The sequence below is a fragment of the Leptonychotes weddellii genome, chromosome X (assembly GCF_054177405.1).
Source record: "Leptonychotes weddellii isolate Sample4059 chromosome X, ASM5417740v2, whole genome shotgun sequence".
Taxonomy (NCBI): Eukaryota; Metazoa; Chordata; class Mammalia; order Carnivora; family Phocidae; genus Leptonychotes; species Leptonychotes weddellii.
Genome location: NC_138385.1, coordinates 57,641,555 through 57,662,954, shown reverse-complemented (window position 1 = coordinate 57,662,954; position 21,400 = coordinate 57,641,555). Strand labels below are relative to the sequence as shown.

General features: G+C 39.9%; 1 protein-coding gene across 2 annotated transcripts in view; it reads left to right on the top strand.

Annotated features, from left to right (window-relative positions):
* The window catches only part of OGT (O-linked N-acetylglucosamine (GlcNAc) transferase), a 29,682-nt gene extending 8,550 nt beyond the window's left edge, over nt 1-21,132 (top strand). For both annotated transcript variants that reach the window (XM_081808674.1, XM_081808673.1), the window contains exons 4-21: nt 1,976-2,044; nt 5,360-5,476; nt 7,630-7,709; nt 8,276-8,471; nt 8,724-8,864; nt 9,458-9,558; nt 9,725-9,878; nt 9,964-10,065; nt 10,489-10,668; nt 11,336-11,494; nt 12,266-12,355; nt 14,003-14,128; nt 14,526-14,696; nt 14,814-14,930; nt 15,023-15,193; nt 17,268-17,420; nt 19,148-19,400; nt 19,660-21,132. In XM_081808674.1, the coding sequence (XP_081664800.1) occupies nt 1,976-2,044; nt 5,360-5,476; nt 7,630-7,709; nt 8,276-8,471; nt 8,724-8,864; nt 9,458-9,558; nt 9,725-9,878; nt 9,964-10,065; nt 10,489-10,668; nt 11,336-11,494; nt 12,266-12,355; nt 14,003-14,128; nt 14,526-14,696; nt 14,814-14,930; nt 15,023-15,193; nt 17,268-17,420; nt 19,148-19,400; nt 19,660-19,784 (2,505 nt within the window). In that variant the 3' untranslated portion in view covers nt 19,785-21,132. The remainder of the gene's footprint in view (nt 1-1,975; nt 2,045-5,359; nt 5,477-7,629; nt 7,710-8,275; nt 8,472-8,723; nt 8,865-9,457; nt 9,559-9,724; nt 9,879-9,963; nt 10,066-10,488; nt 10,669-11,335; nt 11,495-12,265; nt 12,356-14,002; nt 14,129-14,525; nt 14,697-14,813; nt 14,931-15,022; nt 15,194-17,267; nt 17,421-19,147; nt 19,401-19,659) is intronic.
* Nucleotides 21,133-21,400: the final 268 nt, after the last annotated feature.

Below are 21,400 nucleotides of genomic sequence, written 5' to 3'. Positions count from 1 at the left end.
TTAGAGGAGGATAAATTTGTAGTAAGATTAATGATACCTGTGGTTTTTGTTTTTTTTTTTTGAGGATTGGTATTAGCCTTTTGTACTTGAGGTCATGGGAGACCGTCATTCTTCCCAAAACACCATTCATTGCTCAAAGGAGAGGACAGATCAGGTAGATCATGGTACTGAGCCAGTATGGTCAACCATAAGGGTATTCTGTGGCAGCCTGTTCTTTGCTGGCTGACTTTTGGTTCACCTGATGGATGATAGTATACAATCACAAAAGCTGTTTATCAGTAAAATTAACCACCTGATTCTGGAAACCATAATACAGTTGTGCGTAGAATAATATATATGATGATACTTCGGCACAGTTGGCAAAATTTCCCTTACTGGGACTTAATAAGGCTCTTTTCCCCCGTGGAACAGTTTGGAATGATAAGCTTACTCCCTATTGCCATTGTCTGTGCTTGTTGACTGATAGATTTGAATGACAAAGGCAAACAAGGACAAATAAAAATTTAAGCTCACTGTTCTGACGAGTCTTTCATACTGATGAACGGACTGGTGAGTCAGATGACTAACAACACAATTGTGCTGCTAATAAAAAGCAGAGTCAACTGCTTTTCATTATTCACCCACTCAATTCTAATGGCACTTAATACTAATGAGTAATCTAGTGGCAGGTGCCAGGATTGAAGCTTTGGTTGGATGGTAATCCTTCTGTCTAATACTGAAATGAAGTCAAGGTTTCTAAATAGGCCTGACAGCCTAAGGGTAGGTTTGCTGATAGCCGGTCACAACTAAATACTTTTTTTTCACTATGGAGAAGTTTTGGCCCTTGATACTGGAGTGATTCATCATAACCTTTGAACAAAATAGTTGAACAAATATTTGGTGCCTTTTTTTTTTTTTTTTTTTTTTTTAAGGCAACTGACATTTAGGGAGAGGAGAAGCTATAGTAAGGTCCATAGTCTTTTTTTCCCCCCATTTTTAAAAATTTAAATTCAATTAACATATAATGTATTATTAGTATTAGAGGTAGAGGTAGAGTTCAGTGATTCATCAGTCTTATGTAACACCCACTGCTCATCACATTATGTGCCCTCCTTAATGTCCATCACCCAGTTACTCCATCCTCCCCCCCGCCCCAGCAACCCTCAGTTTGTTTCCTGTGTTTAAGAGTCTCTTATGGTTTGTGTCCTGCTCTGATTTCATCTTGCTTTATTTTTCCCTCTCTCCCTGTATGAGCCTCTGTTTTGTTTCTTAAATTCCACGTATGAGTGAGATCATAGGATAATTGTCTTTCTCTGGTTGACTTATTTCGCTTAGCATAATACCCTCTAGTTCCAAGGCCCATAGTCTTTTATCTGAAACTGGTGGGATCAAATGCATTTCAAAATTCAGAATTTTTAGGATTTTAGAAAGATGGTAATACCATGTATAAAACTCAGGTGAGTCTGGAGCAGCACCTTCTAGTAAAACACATATATTTCTGCAGCAGAAGGTATGAGTATTCACACTAAGTGGGATCAATAAATTCTGTAAATAGCTTTGTGTCAGTTCTGGTCAGGTTTAATCATCAGATAAGCTTTTGGAACTTTTTGGAATTGGAATTGAGGATGTGGGATTGTGGTTCTGTACTTTATTTATTTTTATTTTTATTTATTTTTTAAAGATTTTATTTATTTATTTGACAGAGAGAGAGAGCACAAGTAGGCAGAGAGGCAGGCAGAGGGACAGGGAGAAGCAGGCTCCCCGCTGAGCAGGGAGACTGATGTGGGGCTCGATCCCAGGACCCTGGGATCATGACCTGAGCCGAAGGCAGCCGCTCAACCAACTGAGCCACCCAGGCGCCCCTGGTTCTGTACTTTAATTTGTCAAGCAGTATCTTTAATTGGCAGAATAAAAGGACAGCGAGCTAGATGCATAAAAGTAATTTCAAGGTGTTTTTGGTTGACAGTATAATTAAGGAGTATCTCTCGGTTTCTAGGATTTGTACTGTGTTCGCAGTGACCTGGGGAACCTGCTCAAAGCCCTGGGTCGCTTGGAAGAAGCCAAGGTAGGTGTTTGATAGAACACATTTAAACATCAGTGTTATGAAAACTTGTACTTTTTGCCAAGTCTTCAACTCTTCATTGAGCTATCTCCAAAAAACAGTCCTGTGAAACTGAGGAAAACTGACGGCATGAATCACCTCAGACTAGAGCAGGGCCAGGCTTTGGCATATCTGTTCTAAATCTGGGGGTAAAGCAAGAACCTGAACATTTTGGAGCCTTTCTGCTGAGCTAGATCATCTTTATAACAATGGGCTCCGTCATGATCTTATGTGGGAATAAGTAACATTCCTTTAAATCTGAGGCTTGCCTGCTGGTGACAAGCAGAGCGCCTGTGATTTGGCTCAAGACTCCTATATGATGCAGGTGCCATTGAAAATGCTGCTCTTCTAAGTCCTTTGTGGCTTGTAAGTGGAGAAGAATTTCATCCAAATGTTACCCTGTAATACTGGCATTTAAAATTCTTATTTAACCTTCCTCCCTTCATCTTCCTTACCCTTTTTACAGTGGAAGAAAGGCTGTTAAAATGATTGTAAATTCATAATTGGAACATCCTGCCCCTTGTCCCCCACTCCCTCCCCTAAGTTCCTTTTTCCTCTTTTCCAACCCTTAGTTGTCTGCCTTCTTTTCTTCCTTACTTCCTTCTTTTATTCCTCCCCGCCCTACCTCCTTTAAAAAAAAAAAAAAAGTCAGAAGGACAAAAAAGCTGGTTTGTTTGGGAAATGGACTGATCGAAAGAAAACTTGCCAAAGTGGAAAGGTGGCTTTTAGCATTCTGTGTTTCCAAATAATGAATTTGAACACCAGGTTGGGTTATTAAAGCTTTTGGTATAATTGTAAATTAAATTGACAAATGAAATTGTCTTGTTACAAGCCACCTTACGCAACCGCGCTGCAGGGGTGAGGAGTGGGGAGAAACCAGAATGCTTCTGAAACTCCCACCTGTTGCTCTGAGCCCCACGCGCATGCTAATGCGTGGAGTGTATGCGCAGCGTAGCTGTCTGTTTGACTGCTTTATCCAGGGAGGGCGAAGGCTTTTCAGCACCATCTAATGTTAAAAGGCACTAGTTTTAAGTGCATAGCTTATAAATTCTCCTGACACTTTGGATTAACCTTTATGTAGGTTTCCAGCTAATGAATTGTAATGGATTTCAATCTTAGCTGATAAATCTAATTGGTAATTTATAGAACAAATATTTGATAAGCTCCTATTAATTGTCACCCCACCAAGCGGACAGCTAACATGAATTGCACTTCACTGCAGCTTTAGAGATCGGTTTAGGCTGAGACATTGCGCCTGCCTTAGGTTGCTGACTTCTTTATTTCAGAGCTCTGGAGACACCTAGTTTGAAAAATGTTTATTCTGTTTTTGTGAGAACTTAGTGAACAAGAATATACTCTTGAGTGAAATGCAATGTATTTCTTTTGTAATCAGTGCATTTGAAAATTCAAGCCAGCATATTCCTAGTAGATGGAAGCAAAATTAAGTTGTCTTTGTAGAAAACGAAGAGCCTTTCTTCCAGCAAAAATCCCTGCTGTATGCAATAGCCCTGATTAACCCTCTCCCTTCTGCATGTTTCCCATGTTACAGACTTGAGACTGTCCTCATTCCCATATGTAATAGACATCCAAAGAATTTCAATTGCTTTGTTGAACTTTTACTAATGATCTTGTTTTTATTTTCTCTCTTGTTTTTGGTTTTTCACCATTGATATTGTATTTAGAAGGTTTCAGGTGGGTGAAACCTCCTATTCCATGCGTAAGGTGCCTCGCTGAAGGGAGCTCGAGGCCTGGATCTAGGGCAGACACACACCTCCTCCTCTTCCAGCAAGGAACGCACCGAAAAGTCACATGATGAGAAATATGGTAACGGGTTTGTAACTGCCACAGCAAAACAATTTGCCTCCATGCCTGAATCTTCTGTCTTGTGGCTTCAGAAACAGCTTAAAATAATTTTATTTACGAGCAAGTTATGTAAGAGAATGTTTTATACTATAGCCACAATTCTGTCAAAGATAAGTAAAAGTTAATTGATATTAAAAATTATTAGAGATAATTTACTAGTAAAAGCTTCTAACTCTCCTTGTTGTTCATTTTTTTCCTTTTTTCTTCTTTGTTTGGATTGCAGCATTCTGCTCTTCTGATGATGCGCTGTGACCCTGCAGTAGCGCAAAGGCTGCGCGGCGTTAATGCGCAATGCGTGCAAATGAGCCCCTGTGAACGGTTGACTAGATGAGTAATCTGATTGACTGGCTCCCTCAGTCCTATCGTGTAGCCTTTTTGGATAAAATTGGGTTTTAACGTACCTCGAGTCCAACTAATCTCATTAAACAAATATTCTCTCTGGGCCTGTCTAGTAGATTAATGGATCTGGTTGGCCGTTTGCTGCGTCTGGGGGTGTTCTACGTAGCGCAGCAGTCCGCAGCGATGGCGCAGTGCGATGCTGTTAGGTTGCGCAAGCGATGTTTGCGCTCGCATTACAGGGACCTCAACCTAGGTGCAATCCTGTCATATGAGGTTTCAGCTTCGGTCCCCCTTGGGAGTCAGGGGGGTGGTGAGGATGGATAGCCTGGCTTTCTCATACCCGACACGGCGGAAGGGCGTTCTTCTCCTCAGTAGCACAGTTTTGATGTTAGTGAGGAACGGTATTGTTTAGGGCAGCGTTTCCCAAAGTGTGTTTCATGGTATTCTAAGAAAATGGTCAATGAAAAAGAGTTCCATGGTCAACTAAGGTGAGGGAGGAGCCCCCCCCCCCGCCCCCCCGTATAAACTGTTAGAGGCTTAGGCAAGTTCTGTAGCAAAGAAACCTGTTTTCTGTTTTCCTCATTTATTTGATCATGAAACCCTTTTTTTTCCCAGTGATCTCTATTAACATTTTGTATAACACGCTTTGGGAAACTAGTGGGGGTGGCATGGGGTGGGAAAGCTTGGCTCTGCGTGGCACCCTCTAGCTCTGACTTGAAAACGTCGCAGCGACCCTTAGGGGTTCAGATAAGAGACGTCCAGCATGGAGTCTTCAGGCAGCTGACTTCCCAGATAAGTGCCGGTGTAAAGGGCTGGTTATCGGCTGGCAGAACTGAACATGGTGGTTTGCACTTGGGTTCCGGTGGCGCAGGCGCAGGAGCAGCCAGCTGTGGCAGCGCATTAGTTTTGGCGCAAGCGAGCCTATGCTGCAGGGTCACTTTTGGCTGGTCAGAGAAGGAATAATGATATCACCTTCTTCCCCCCCCCCCGATCTTTTTTTTTTTTTCCCCTTTACAAATTTTCCCTTTTCCCTTTACCTCCTTCCCCTCCCATCTTCTTTCATTAACCCCTCCTAAGGCATGTTATTTGAAAGCAATTGAGACGCAACCGAACTTTGCAGTAGCTTGGAGTAATCTTGGCTGTGTTTTCAATGCACAAGGAGAGATTTGGCTTGCAATTCATCACTTTGAAAAGGTTAGTCATTAAATTAATAATTGGTACTTGTGACGTGCTTATGTGTGCAGGGTGTTTTTACTTAGAACCAAGTAATAGGCCTTTACTTCATCCGTCACTTAATCTTTGTTTCTCTGACAGTATTACCGCATTTGCTGGATGGCATATGTTAGGGCAGTTTCCAGTTTTGTTGGTTTACTTTAAAAGATTAAGAAACAATCTATACCCAACATGGGCCTCCAACTCACTCATGATCCCAAGATCAAGAGTTGCACGTGGCTCCATCGACTGAGCCAGCCAGGTGCCCTCCCACCCCCCGGGCTGTTTCCAGTTTTGCATTGAAAATGTACTTTAATTAAATATCCTTTTTTAAGATGGGCAGCTTTAAAGAAGCAGGGTTTCTTGGTCAAAGGCTGATTCCAGATTGGGGTAGGAAATGTACAGAATTAATCTGGAGTACCCAGAAAGTAAGGCAGCTTTGATATATATTATGTCGAAAGGACTCAAAAGGCAACTGGAAGAGGCTCACGCTGGCTAAAGATGGGACTTGAACATTTAGCAGGAATACTAACTGAGATATATTGAAACTTGTCAAATGTGTTTAAATCCGTGAGTTTATAAATATACTAAGAGGATACTCATTTGTTACCTTTGGAAGATAAGGAGTAGTTCATTTTGAAAACTGGTTAAAAGTGGGGAGAACAAAGCATTTGTCTTCCTTCTCCTGTATGAACTGGACGTCAGGGTAACCCAGTAGTTGATAGGGGGAAGTTTCTATTTATAGCAGTGTTCCAGCTAGTAAATGAAAAGGGAATGATAAAATCAGAGTATCACCATTAATAGATTTAGGCATTTATCAGTGGCAAAGAAGACACAACCAGACACTATGTACTTTGTGATAGAAGTAAAGAAAAGTGAGGAGGAAGTGTTCTTTATGACTTCAGTATGTTCACAATTACTCATTTACCTTCACCTTTTCAGTATTTCAGTTAAAGTTTGCATTTATTACACTGTGCTCCCTTGCTCGGTGGTTCTCTACCTTGATTGCGTGCGAGGGGCTTATAAAAGATAGGAATTCCTGGTCCCATCTTCAGAGGGTCTAATTTAACTGGTACGTGAGAGAGCCCAGGCACCCTTTAGGAGGTGAATTCTTAATACTATGGCCAGGGTTGAGAATCCCTGCTCTGGGTATATCTGGCCATATTTTAAGACAACTTCAGATTTATTTGGATGAAACCATTTAATGGTTAGTATCGCCTTAAGTATCTTACTGAGTGTACAGCTCTAATTACATATTTTACTAAGGTCTTACTGAGTATGTAGTTTAATGTATATTAATGTATATTAAATATATATACACATATAGATATATATTTCCTACTGCTGCTTCTTGCCATTATGTTTCAGAAGAGTTAGGCTTTTTTTTTTTTTTAAGATTCTATTTAATTTTTTTTGAGGTGGGGAGGGGCAGATGGAGAGGGAGAGAATCTTAAGCAGGCTCCAAGCCCAGTGCAGAGCCCGACGCAGGGCTCGATCTCACAACCCTGAGATCATGACCTGAGCCAAAATCAAGAGTTGGACACTTAACTGACTAAGCCACCCGGGCGCCCCTTTAAGATTTTATTTTTAAGTAATCTCTACACCCAACACCGGGGCTCAAACCCACAGTCCTGAGATCAAGAGACACATGTTCCACAGACTAAGCCAGCCAGGCATCCCTAGAAGAGTTAGGCTTATTAATCTTGAATAAAATAGGGCCAACCATTAGAAGTTTTTAGCTCAGTAAAATTGGAGCCGACCTAGTTTAAAATTTTTCCCTTCAGGACACATTTTGCTCTCACATAACACAAGTTATTTTGATAACATTGAGGTTTGTGACTGAGTGGATACTAAAATAACGGGGGCTATTAAAGTTTATTTGTTTAGTAATCTCTACACTCAGTATGGTGCTCAAACCCACAACCCCCAGATCAAAAGTTGCACGCTTCTCCGACTGAGCCAGCCAGGCACCCCATCTGGGTTTTTTTTTTTTTTTTAATGAAAGAAATAAGATTTAACTATACTAGAATATGTAAAATTTGAGGCCTAAAATTATCTCAGAATAAAAAAATTGTAATTGGCAAATTAATCTGAAATCCTAACTTGGCTCTAAGTAGCTGTCTTGTAATTTTTAGGCTGTCACCCTTGACCCCAATTTTCTGGATGCTTATATCAATTTAGGAAATGTCTTGAAAGAGGCACGGATATTTGACAGGTGAGAGAATGTTCTATTTGATACATTTTCTTGAGTGTTTGTTGTATTGGCACTTGAGACTTTGGACTAAAATTATGACAGTGGTCCATTGAAATACATTTTCCTTTTCTAGTATGTTGCTTTTCCTTCATCATGTCTGCTGTGTGTTACCTTTTATTTAGAGGCCTTGTTGCCTGACTTCGTTGTTGGCTTTCCTCCAAGCCATTATCCTTCTCAGTGGGAATTTAATTGAAATTTCTTTTATTGTAAAGCTGTTGAAATGGTTATCTTCTAGACTAAATTATTTCTTTGATCTGATTCAGAAAGCTGAGTAAATCCTGACTTTTGACCTTTTTTGTTGTTGTTGTTAGGGGGGAGCTGATTTTCTTATGTGGAAATAGAAAATTTTTCAGTGTAAAAGTACATGTTTTATTAAGGTGGAATTTTGATGTGAGGTTAAGTATAGTATAGCATGAATTAATTATAATTAATTGATCTACTTTGGCATAGTATAGCTTGAATTAATTGTAACAAAGCATCCATTAAAAGTTAGTTGCATTGTGTGTGTGTGTGTTTTTTATTTACAGAGCTGTGGCAGCTTACCTTCGTGCCCTAAGCTTGAGTCCAAATCATGCAGTGGTGCACGGCAACCTGGCTTGTGTATACTACGAGCAAGGCCTGATAGATCTGGCAATAGACACCTACAGGCGAGCTATTGAACTGCAACCACATTTCCCTGATGCCTACTGTAACCTAGCCAATGCACTCAAAGAGAAGGGCAGTGTAAGGACATTTATTCAGTCTATTTCTTTGTTACCTGGTAGGATTAAAAAAATTGTTTTTGTACCTATTGTTATTAAGTATCAAAGTGGTAAATTGTTTTACTTTCGAGTTTTGGTTGAGAGAAGAGCAAAAATACCTATTTTCTAGAACATTACCAGCCATTAGGCTTAACTAAGCAGTTGTTAGAATAACATCTGTGGTGACTCTGTGATTCTTCCATATAAGTGTTGAATAATTTGTTTTGTTTTCTAGGTTGCCGAAGCAGAAGATTGTTATAATACAGCTCTCCGGCTGTGTCCCACCCATGCAGACTCTCTGAATAACCTAGCCAATATCAAACGAGAACAGGGAAACATTGAAGAGGCCGTTCGCTTATATCGTAAAGCATTGGAAGTATGTTCAGGGTGGTGTGGCTGGATATTTTTTCTATGTGATAATAGAGGAAAGGCAGTTAAAGTTTGCCATGTCATCCACCTCTTTTGTAAAAACAGTGGTTGAATCATTCATTGAACCAGTAATTATCTAAGGTATGAGCGAAGTCCTGTGTGACATTCAAGAAAGTCTCTACCTTGAGTTCATTATTTTATGGGTAGATAAGATCTGCATGGAAAAGTTGAACAGTGAGTTACAGTTCAAGAGAGGTTACCAATAAGTGTATAATTTTAGTGCCTGATGGCTGTAATGGTGGTTGGTGGGTGTGGTAGGAGTTTAAGAGAGATTTCAGAAGAGAGAGATGCTGGAGTAATTGGCATAAGCTAGGATGAAGAGAGGTCTTACTTCCTCACCTTTTGAAACGAGGAGGGTTATAAAATAAAGGAAGAGGTAGAATGTGAGACACTCGACTTTGAAGAATGAGGAGACTTGGAGAACGTAGACAGAAATGTAGGGATATAAAGATATTTGAGCAAAGTTCTTACCGTGGTTAAGTTATTACTGCTGGTTTAGAAGTTTCTTTTTAAACCTTGGATGTCATCTTGACTCCGTAGGTCTTCCCAGAGTTTGCTGCTGCTCATTCAAATTTAGCAAGTGTACTGCAGCAGCAGGGAAAACTTCAGGAAGCTCTGATGCATTATAAGGAGGCTATTCGGTAAGATCCTCACTGTCTATAATTTTTTTTTCCTTTACATTTTTAAATGTTTGGCCTGTGGCACATTTGGCTTGTGTTACGATGACTTTTAATAACCACAGACTAACATTACAGGGAGTTAAAGGTTTTTGTACTAGACGAAGAAAATCTTTGTTTTCTCTTTTAGAATTAGTCCTACCTTTGCTGATGCCTACTCGAACATGGGAAACACTCTCAAGGAGATGCAGGATGTTCAGGGAGCCTTGCAGTGTTACACTCGTGCCATTCAGATTAACCCTGCATTTGCAGATGCCCATAGCAATTTGGCTTCCATTCATAAGGTACTACTGTTTATTATAATATGTGTGTCTAAGCACCTAATGTTTAGTTGTGGGACAACTTTTAACCATCCCGCTTTATTTCCAGGATTCAGGGAACATTCCAGAAGCAATAGCTTCCTATCGCACTGCTCTGAAACTGAAGCCTGACTTTCCCGATGCTTATTGTAACTTGGCTCATTGCCTGCAGGTAAAGAGTAACAGGCCAGTAATTGGCTTTAGGTGTTGCAATCACTTTTTAATTGTTATGTGCCACATTAATCCAGGCCTGGCTGGAGACGTGTTTTTTAAAGGGTTATCTGACATTACATTAGACCAAAGACACACAAAATGTTAAATCTTGGAATAGGGTTTTCTGGATAATAACTTTTTTTCTTTTTTCTCAAGACTTTATTTATTTATTTGACAGAGAGAGCCAGAGAGCATAAGCTGGGGGCTGGGGAGGGTGGGGGTGGCAGAGGGAGAAGGAGAAGCAGGCTCCCCACCGAGCAGAGAGCCCGACACGGGGCTCAGTCCCAGGACCCCAGGATCACGATTTGAGCTGAAGGCAGACGCTCAATCGCCTGAGCCACCCAGGCACCCCTGGGTAATAACTTCTTTTTGCCTCCTCTAGATTGTCTGTGATTGGACAGACTATGATGAGCGAATGAAGAAGTTGGTCAGTATTGTGGCTGACCAGTTAGAGAAGAATAGGTTGCCTTCTGTGCACCCTCATCATAGTATGCTATATCCTCTTTCTCATGGCTTCAGGAAGGCTATTGCTGAGAGGCATGGGAACCTCTGCTTGGATAAGGTGCGGTTGTTTTGTTTTAATCTGTTTCAGAGTAAAATACAGATAAAGAAAATGATGCAGTTCATATGTATGTGGTTTAATGAGTTGCCATAAGGTGAACAGCACCCACGTTGAGAAATGAGACTTTGTCAGCCACCCCAGAAGCCCTTTCCATTGTGTCTGTCTCGATCATGACCCCTTCCATCCCCTAAGTTGGAATCCTAACAAGAGATGGGTGGTGGTTGAAAACCATAGTGTTTAATAAAAGTGTTTGGTATTTTATACTCTGAGAATTAGAGCACTATTTGATCAAAGGTGGGAATTTGCTCAGCAGAATAGAATGGATTGGAGTGCTAGATGTAATTCTGTGTTTTAAAAATGCTTCCCTACAGAATTTTCTAAAATGCAGGGTTTGTCGTGCTCTGTCCACACTGCCTGGGGCTTTCTCCAAGTTTGAGATTTGCTCAGGCTACTTCTTAGGCCTCAGGAATAGGTCAGAGTATGAAGCATATTTATATAAACTGCTAAGATTGCTTTGAATTGGCTGTATGACTTAAATGAAGTATTCTGGGCAAACCATTCCCAACAGATGGGAAGTACAGGCTTGTTTTGTTTTTAATTAATTTTTGTAGATGAAGATTTATGTATAGATTCAACTGTACTAACAAGCATTGGCTTCCATTGGTAGATTAATGTCCTTCATAAACCACCATATGAACATCCAAAAGACTTGAAGCTTAGTGATGGTCGACTGCGTGTAGGATATGTGAGTTCTGACTTTGGGAATCATCCTACTTCTCACCTTATGCAGTCTATTCCAGGCATGCACAATCCTGATAAATTTGAGGTAAGACTAGTATTTCCCTAGAGACACTTGTCTGTTTTATTATTAAAAAAAAGCAAAAAAAACCACAAACATTTCTGACTTTATCATCACCATTAGGTGTTAAGCCCAGTGTGTCTTTTTGAAAGGTCTGAACCAAGGTTTTTACTTAGTTTTACATTTAATTTTAATTTTTTAATTGAAATACAGTTGACATATGATATTACATTAGTTTCAGGTGTACAACATAGTGATTTCACAATTCTGTTCATTATGAAATGCTCACCACAGTAAGTGTAGTTACTGTCTGTTGCCATACGCAGTTATTAAGTATTTTTGACTATATTCCCTATGCTGTACTTTTCATCCCTGTGACTTATTTTATAACTGGAAGTTTGTACATCTTAATCCCCTTCACCTGTTTTACCCATTCTCCTCACCCCCTCCCTTCTTTCTGGCAACCACCAGTTTGTTCTCTGTACTTAGGAGTCTGTTTCTGTGTATTTTTTGTTTGTTCGTTTGTTTTGTTTTATAATTCCGTATATAAATGAAATCATATGGTATTTGTCTTTTTCTGTCTATTTCACTTAGCATAATATTCTCTAGGCCCATCCATGTTGTTGTTAACGGCAAGATTTCATTCTTCTATATGGTTCCATTGTGTGTCTGCATGTGTGTGTACACACACACCCTCTGCATATTCATTATCCGTTCATCTCTTGATGGATACATAGGAGGTTGCTTCCGTATCTTGTTGAGCCAAGGTTTTTAAATATATCGTCTGCTGCCTTTCAGGTATTCTGTTATGCCCTGAGCCCAGATGATGGCACAAACTTCAGAGTGAAAGTGATGGCAGAAGCCAATCATTTCATCGATCTCTCTCAGGTAGGTGAAACTCTTATACTTCAAGCTTCTAATTTTGAACAAATAGTGAATGAAACTATTGGTGGTGTGTAGCTTGTATTTTTCATGACAGGTATTTAACATCAGCCATTACATATGGGCAATTACTTTGATCTTATTTCCCTGATCATTTACATTTATAATCAGCGTGGATTGTGCTGACGTTGCAGATGAAATCGAAATGGGGTCTATTTGTGCTTGGACATAAAACTCTTCTAGGAAGTGCTGGCTAGGAAGAGGAATAAATAGGTTATTTAAAGAAAATAGAGGAACTAGGGTTCTTCATCATGGTTCATCTGTGTTTGTGGGCCTTTGCCTTTGGTTATCTTTATTTCTGTACTTGCTCTGTTGCTATTTCTAGGAGCATAAATTTTATGATAAATTAAGATTGAAACCTGTGGAGGAATTAATTTGCTGAGTCTAGAGGTTTTTCTTTATAGATTCTGTGGGCCACTTTGGTGACTAAAAGGGATATGCAATGTATGTGATGTATCTAGTAATTGATATATGAATCATTGAAGTTCCAGCAGAAGGGTTGTGAGATCCTTGTCATTTAATAAATAGTATGTACCAACATCTTTGGCAATGTAGCTGTTGCTTTGGGAGTATAGTTAACCATTTTTGATACAGGGTTTGGACTCTTTGTGACCAGGAAGCATACTGCCCTCCACTTCTGAGACGTTCAGGGACCCACTGCTTATTGACTGGAGTCTAAACTCTTCAGCGTGGCCTTCACAGTCTTTTTTATTTTTAATATTTATTTTAGAGAGAGAGGGCTTGAGTGTGTGTGTTGCGGGGGAGAGGCAGAGGGAGAGAATCTTAAGCAGACTCTGTGCTGAGTGTGGAGCCCGACACAGGGCTCGCTCTCATGACCCTGAGATCGTGACCTGAGCCGAAATCGAGTCTGACGCTTAACTGACTGAGCCACCCAGGCGCCCCCGCCTTCACAGTCTAAGTCTGAGCACAATCTTGTTTGCCAATACTTTTCACCCACCATTTGTCCTCATACATACCTTGTGCCAAATAGAAGTGATCTATTCACCATTTTTAAAATCTACCATACACTTTACTCTGGTTCTTTATTTGTACTGTTCTCTATTGAGATTCTATTCTGTCCAACTGCCTCAAGCTCTTCTCCATCTTTGAAGGCCCATTTCAAATGCCAACTCCTCTATGAAGCCTTGTTTTGTTTTTTTTTTTTTAAAGATTTTATTTATTTATTTGACAGAGACACAGTGAGAGAGGGAACACAAGCAGGGGGAGTGGGAGGGGGAGCAGGCTTCCGGCTGAGCAGGGAGCCCGATGTGGGGCTCGATCCCAGGACCCTGGGATCATGACCTGAGCCGAAGGCAGACGCTCAACGACTGAGCCACCCAGGCGCCCCTGAAGCCTTGTTATTCATACTTTCAATCTAGAAGTAAACTCTCCTTCCTGTATATTCTGTTTCTGTAATGTTTTGGGCCCACATTTTAATGGCACTTAACCATATTTTTACGCTACATTAATGTAATTTGTGTTCTTATCATGTTATGCACCTGTGACTCTGAATTCTATTTGATGCCATTAAAACTAATTGAATTAGTTTGAGATTATACATAGTGAGTTCTTATTTTTTTTTTTATTCCATAGATTCCATGCAATGGAAAAGCAGCTGATCGCATCCATCAGGATGGTATACACATCCTTGTAAATATGAATGGTTATACCAAGGGTGCTCGGAATGAGCTCTTTGCTCTCAGGCCTGCTCCTATTCAGGTAAAGGAATTAATAGTAATTGCTCACAGTGTTTACTGAGCTAAAAAGACAGTGATTCCCCACCCCCCTCTGGTTACCTGGCATTTGAAACAATAGGGCAGACATGCTTGACTTAAGAAAAAAAGTATAGTTCTTGAAATGTACAGGGACAGAGAATTTTGAGTGTAAAACACAATGCCCACAGGTACATGTGTATAGAGGTACGCAATTCATAGTTGAGTGCAAACAGTTGTTTGGTCTTGTAAATTAGAAAAATGTTAAACACTTAGAAAGGTTAGTCTGGAATACTATGTCATTCCTCTTGGCTAAAGAAGTCAACCCTCCTAGTTTGTTTATTTAATTAATTTTGAACTCTTCTGATGAAAATTTTTAGGTTTTGGCCTGTTTTTTTTAATAGGCGATGTGGCTGGGATACCCTGGGACTAGTGGTGCGCTTTTCATGGATTATATCATCACGGATCAGGAAACTTCTCCAGCTGAAGTTGCTGAGCAGTATTCCGAGAAACTGGCTTATATGCCCCATACTTTCTTTATTGGTGATCATGCTAATATGTTCCCTCACTTGAAGGTAGGTAGAAAAACAGTGCTATGTGGACATGGCGAAGAACTGTAGTCATTTATTTCCTTGGTATTGTCCCTATGCATCCTGAAAGATTTGTCTCAAACTTTTTTTTTTTTTGATTAGAAAAAAGCAGTCATCGATTTTAAGTCCAATGGCCACATCTATGACAATCGGATTGTTCTTAATGGCATCGACCTCAAAGCATTTCTTGATAGTCTGCCGGATGTGAAAATTGTCAAGGTCAGAACCTGATCAATATTGTCATTGAAATAAAGTTATCTGCATTTGGGATCTTTTCCCTAATGATACATTTTGTCATTTTTTTCTTAAAGATGAAGTGTCCTGATGGAGGAGACAATGGGGACAGCAGTAATACAGCTCTTAATATGCCTGTTATTCCTATGAATACTATTGCAGAAGCAGTTATCGAGATGATTAACAGAGGGCAAATTCAGATAACAATTAATGGATTCAGTATTAGTAATGGACTAGCAACTACCCAGGTGAGAAGAGAATAATAGAGCATAATACGTACCACCAAGTATTCATTTGGCTGGGATACCCTGGGAATGGTGGTGTGCTCCATAATAACTCCAGGAGGTGTAAGTCATTATCCCTGTTTTATAGCTGAGGAAATGAGTTCGGTGGAAATTGGCGTCTTACATAGATTTGTCTTACTTTAAAAGTCTCTTGGATTCAGCCAGTAGGTCACTTAATGAGGGTCTACTGGGTTAACGGTATGGTTTTTTTTTTAAAGAATTTATTTGACAGAGAGAGAGAGACAGACAGAGAGGGAACACAAGCAGGGGGAGTGGGAGAGGGAGAAGCAGGCTTCCCGCAGAGCTGGGAGCCCGATGCGGGGCTTGATCCCAGGACCCTGGGATCATGACCTGAGCTGAAGGCAGACGCTTAACGACTGAGCCACCCAGGCGCCCCTAACAATAGGTTCTTACTCCTTGCCTGTGGCTTTCCTCTTATCAACTGTGAATTATCTGTAGACTTCATACAGTTTCTTACTTCTGTAACTCATTCTTTCCCTAGTTAAATCTTACTCCCTTTTAAGACTTTCCAGTTCAGACAGCTCCTCGAGGAATCCATTCCTGTCCTTATCACTAATCTCGCCTTTCCTGTTCTGTTGGTGCCTGTCTTTTCTGCTTCTATAATATCTGGGATGTATTTTACATCCAGCACAGCATGTTCTAATTCCCTGTGTTTGTGTATTCTCTGCTGAATTGAATTACTTTAGGGTCCATGTCTTAGCCACAGTAATGTAGTATGTGTTCAATAAATATATATTGCATATTGAAGTAAGTGAATATGTAGTTCTGTCGAGATTACAAGGCAAGGATCTCTCTCTTAGGAGTTAACAGTTTTAGTTGTGTAAGTTTATACCAAGGGTGCTCAGAATGAACTCTTTTCTCTCAGCCAGCTCCTGTTAAGGTAAAGGAATTAATAGTAATCACTTACAATGTGTATTGGGCTTAAAAGACAAGTGGAGTGTTTTTTCTTAATCTCTGATTAACTGTCATTTGAAATAGGACAGACATGTTTGACTTAAGAAAAAAAACAGTATATATATAGTTCTTGAAATACACAGGGACAAAGAATTTTGAGTGTAGAACACAATGCCTAAACGTATGAAATGTCTGTACATACCTGGAAGAGTTATGTAACAATTTAAGGCAGTACCCAGATGTATGGGAATTGCAAGGTAAGACTATAATTGATTGTGTCCGTAGATACTTAAAAATAGTGGTGATCAATGTGAGAGGAGATGCAGTAGAGATCGTTTGGAGGAATAATTTAAGTTTAGCCTTCAAGGGTGGGGTGTGATTTGGAAAAGGCCATTTCATTCATTAAAAAATGAGCAAAAGCTTGATGTTGGATTAATAGGGTTTTAAAAAGAACTTTTTGGTTTGGACACCTGGGTGGCTCAGTTGGTTGAGCCAGCTGCCTTCGGCTCAGGTCATGATCCTGGAGTCCCTGAATCGAGTCCCCCATCGGGCTCCCTGCTTGGTGGGGAGTCTGCTTCGTCCTCTGACCCTCCCCCCTCTCATGTGCTCTCTCTCTCTCATTCTCTCTCTCTCAAATAAATAAATAAAATCTTTAAAAAAATAAAAACTTTTTGGCTTGAGTGGTAAGTTTCAAGGTGGAGTCTCCCCCCCCCACCATTAAGGTAATGCTGTAACATTTTTCCGTTTTTTAACTTAATATGTCATGAATATTTTCTCATAGTTCAAATGACGTGACTTTTAATGGCTATACTATTTGGCATCTTAAGGATTTTTTTTTTTTAAGATTTAGTTATTTGAGAGAGAGAGTGAGCGCTTGTGTGTGAACAAGTGGGGGGAGGGGCAGAGGGAGAGAGAGAAAATCCTCAAGCAGACTCACCACTGGCCGTGGAGCCTGACGCAGGACTTGATCCCACAACCCCTAGATCACAACCTGAGTTGAAACCAGGAGTCAGACGCCCAACCAACTGAGCCACCCAGGCACCCTAAGGATTCTTTATTAGTTCAAAAATGTCAGATGCTGCTGACTTTAAATATAAACACCATATTGTTTTTTGTATTCCAGATCAACAATAAAGCTGCCACTGGAGAGGAGGTTCCTCGTACCATTATCGTAACCACACGTTCTCAGTATGGATTACCAGAAGATGCCATTGTGTACTGTAATTTTAATCAGTTGTACAAAATCGACCCTTCCACTTTGCAGATGTGGGCAAATGTGAGTATGGGTAGATTCATTATTTATGTCTAGAGACTGGTAGAGATTATGTAGACCGTCTTGCTGAGGCTGCCCTCCACCCCCATTCAGGAGCTGTTGTGCTCATTTCTACAAAAGAGTAGTAGATTTTTCAGCCATTTTTTATTTCTCCTTCCAGTGTCTAAATATCATGTTATGAACCTTTTTAATTTATGTATTCAAAACCAGGGATCAGCAAACTTTTTCTTCAAGGGCCAGATGGTAAATATTTTTGGTTTTGCAGTCCATACTCTGTCACATTTGCTTAACTCTGCCACTGGAGCAGGCAAACACCATAGACAATTTGTAAATGTAGGAGTATAGATGTGTGTTCCAGTAAAGTTTTACTTATCGAAACAGGCAACATGCCAGATTTGGCTTACAGGTTATATTTGTCAACCCCTGGCCTAAACTGATAGCAAAAGCATCACGTCCACATCCACCCAATGTGTAACAGTCTTGCAGTAACTGTAGAGTTGTAATCATGAAGGAATCGGTTTATGCCATTACCTCTCAGTTGGTTCATCGGACCAGTTTGCATAATAAGCAGGACCTCTGAAAGTTCTAAACTTGACTATCCATAACTGGCTCTTACTCCATTGGGCTAAAATAGAGATAATTCTTGGTTGATTTTCTTTTCCATATTGGGGTGGGGTTTTTCTTTTTGTATTTTTTTGGGTTTTTTTTTTTTTTTTGAAGGAGAAGTATGGGTGGAAGAGGAAGGAGATGTACAGGCTTACTGTCCCTTAACCTTTACTTCCCAGTGTTCAAAAAAGCCCAAGTATCAAAAGCTTTTTTTCAGAAGTTTGTGGCAAATTTATTTGGCGGCAAAACTACCTGAACTGATGTTAGGCTGTCTTTTGGTCTTTTATCTATTCCATTCAGTATGAATATTCCTACATCTCAAAGCAGAGGTACTAATGTGTGTGTTTACAGGGAGTTGTTGCTGAGAGTGCTAGATGATATATATGCGCTGTACTGTTTTTTAAAAATCTGAAGTATCCCGGATTCTGAAATTCATCGGTTCTCATGCCTTTCCGGGAAGGGATGGTAAACTTGTGTGGTAACACTGAATAGATGGAGATCTAAACCAGGGCTTGGCAAAACTGCGGCCTATGGACCAAATCTGGCACACTGCCTGTTTTTGTAAATTTTATACACAACAGTCATGCCTACTTGTTTACATACTGTCTATGGTTGTTTTCCAGTGACAAGGGCAGAATTGAGCAGTTATGACAGAGTCCATGTGGTTACAAAGCCAAAAATATTTGTTCTCTGGTCCTTTACAGAAAGTCTGCTGACACCTGATCTTGATTAGGCACATAAAGTCAGGCGAGTGTGAGCTAACCTTATTTGTTGTGTCATGCTGGGGGATTTAAAAATTGAAATGGAAAATTTCTCGCTCATCGACAAAAACCACCGTCAGTAACGATTCCCACAGGACACGGCTGCCTCAGATTTTGCCAATTAGTAATTTGTTTTGTGTCTTACGTCAGTCTTCTCTTTCTTTGAGCTCTGGGGACCGCTAAGCAGAACAGGCACCTATAATTGAGTTGATCTAAGTCATCTATGAGGGAAAGACAAAGTTCACAGTAGGCTGCTATCTGGGTGACAAGAATAGACTGGTAGAATTATTAGAGCTCTACGGGAGACTTTCTTGAGAGGGGCAGAGCTGCTATTAAAAATTACTCTTATTTTTCCTGTTTTAGATTCTGAAGCGTGTTCCCAACAGTGTGCTGTGGCTGTTGCGGTTTCCAGCCGTAGGAGAACCAAATATTCAACAGTACGCGCAAAACATGGGCCTTCCCCAGAACCGTATCATATTCTCACCTGTTGCTCCTAAAGAGGAACATGTCAGGAGAGGCCAGCTGGCTGATGTCTGCCTGGACACTCCCCTCTGTAATGGACACACCACAGGGATGGATGTACTCTGGGCAGGAACACCCATGGTGACTATGCCAGGTGAGTTGCTCATAAATCATTGGAATCTTCCTTGTTCTTTTTAAAACCTCCTTTGGGGGAAACATTTTTTAGGTGAACTTGTATGGTACTAGAAGCGGCACTTAGGGCAAGGTGATAGGATAATGAGCTTTGTTCAAGTCTAAGCACTCTGCTCCATTCTTCTCATCTGCATTGTGTGGGTACTTAGCATAAATAACATTAGTAACTGTGCTATTTACATTCTCAGATGTCCAGTTTGTTCTCTCTTTTTTTATTGCAGGAGAGACTCTTGCTTCTCGAGTTGCAGCTTCCCAGCTCACTTGTTTAGGTTGTCTTGAGCTTATTGCTAAAAATAGACAAGAATATGAAGACATAGCTGTGAAACTGGGAACTGACCTAGAATAGTAAGTAAACTTTTCCATGAACAAATTTTATGGTAAAGGAGATAGATAAGGAGAATTGGAGAGAATATAGATGTTACAAAATGAAATCATAAATAAGGATAATATGAAATAGGTGATTTAGTTGTATGATCTCTAGATGAGAGAACTTTCTAAACTTCCATAAATGCCGTGACCAATAGGTGTGACTGTGTAAAGAGTAAATGGCTGAATAAAAGTGAGTCAAGAAAATTAAAAGGCAAGCAAAGAGGGAAAGAAAATCTTTGTTTCTATGTCAAAGATACAGCTTGGCTATATAAAGACCGAAGAATATTCACATCTTAAATTCCTTAAAAGGAAACTAAACACGGAAATAAATGAACAGACAACTCACTAAGTAGAAATACAAATGGTTAATAAGAAAAAGTTTCAACCTCTGTAGTAGAAATGTAAATATAAAATAACATTGTGGTATAGCCATTATTTGCCTAGAAAATAAAATATTTTTAGTATGATACCAGTGATGAGGGAGCATTGAGGTACTGGCCTTTTCATACCTTTCAGACAGTGAGTAAATTGGTACAACCCTTCCTCCAAATTTTAAGAGCCTTAAAGAAAACAGCCAGACCTTTGACCCTGTTAGGGTACTACATCTTCACTGGAGCATTAGGGAAAAAAAACCAGCATAACTTCAGTGCCCTAAGTGGGTGGGAATTAGAGGGGTGGTGCTTAGATAAGCAATGCTTTAGCCATACAATGAAGTAGTGTTTATCTCTTAAATGAGGCTTTTCTTTGGGTGTTAGGGGTGATTTTTTTCTTTGTGTTTTTCTGAGAAGTAGCATATTCTAGAGAGTCAGACTGCCTGGGGGTTTGAATCCACGCTCTCCCACTTACAAGCTTTGTGACTTTGGGCAAGTGAGTCTCTATGTGCCTTGCTTTTTCCATCTGTAAAATGGGGATGAATGATAGTACCTACCTTGCAGAGATAGGATTCAAAAAGGTGTTCCATGTAAAGCACTTAACAAAAGTTCTTGGTAAGCATTCAGAAAATGTTCAGCATTTATTATTTTCAAAATTTTCTCCATTGAACCTCATATACATCTAAGAAGAATGAGTGAAAATTTTGAGCTCAGCCATTAAAAAAATTAAGGTTTGTGTCCATCATTCCAGAGATAACTACAGTAAATATTTTAGTGTATTTAAAAAATTTTTTTGGAGCTTAGTTGATTTCCTACAATACTTTCCCCCCCCCCAACATTTTGTTATAAAAATTTTCAATCTTATAACACTTCTGTACCTACTGCCTAGATTTTACCACTAACACTTCACTATCCTTGCTTTATGACATATCTGTCCATCTATTTATTCCTTTATCCATCTAGCAGTCCATCTTATTTGATCTATTTTGCAGTAAATTGCAGACATCCGTACTCCTGAGTACTTCAGAATGGACATCGTTAACTAGAGTTTAATATTTATTTATTTATTTTGGAGACAGAATTTATATACAGTGGAAGGCACAAATCTTAAATTTGAGTTTTGAGACCTACCTTTATAACCCAAACCCTGTAGCAGTATATAGAAACATTCTCATCATTCTAGAAAGTTCCTTCATGTTCCTTCTCAGTTGGTCCTCCACAC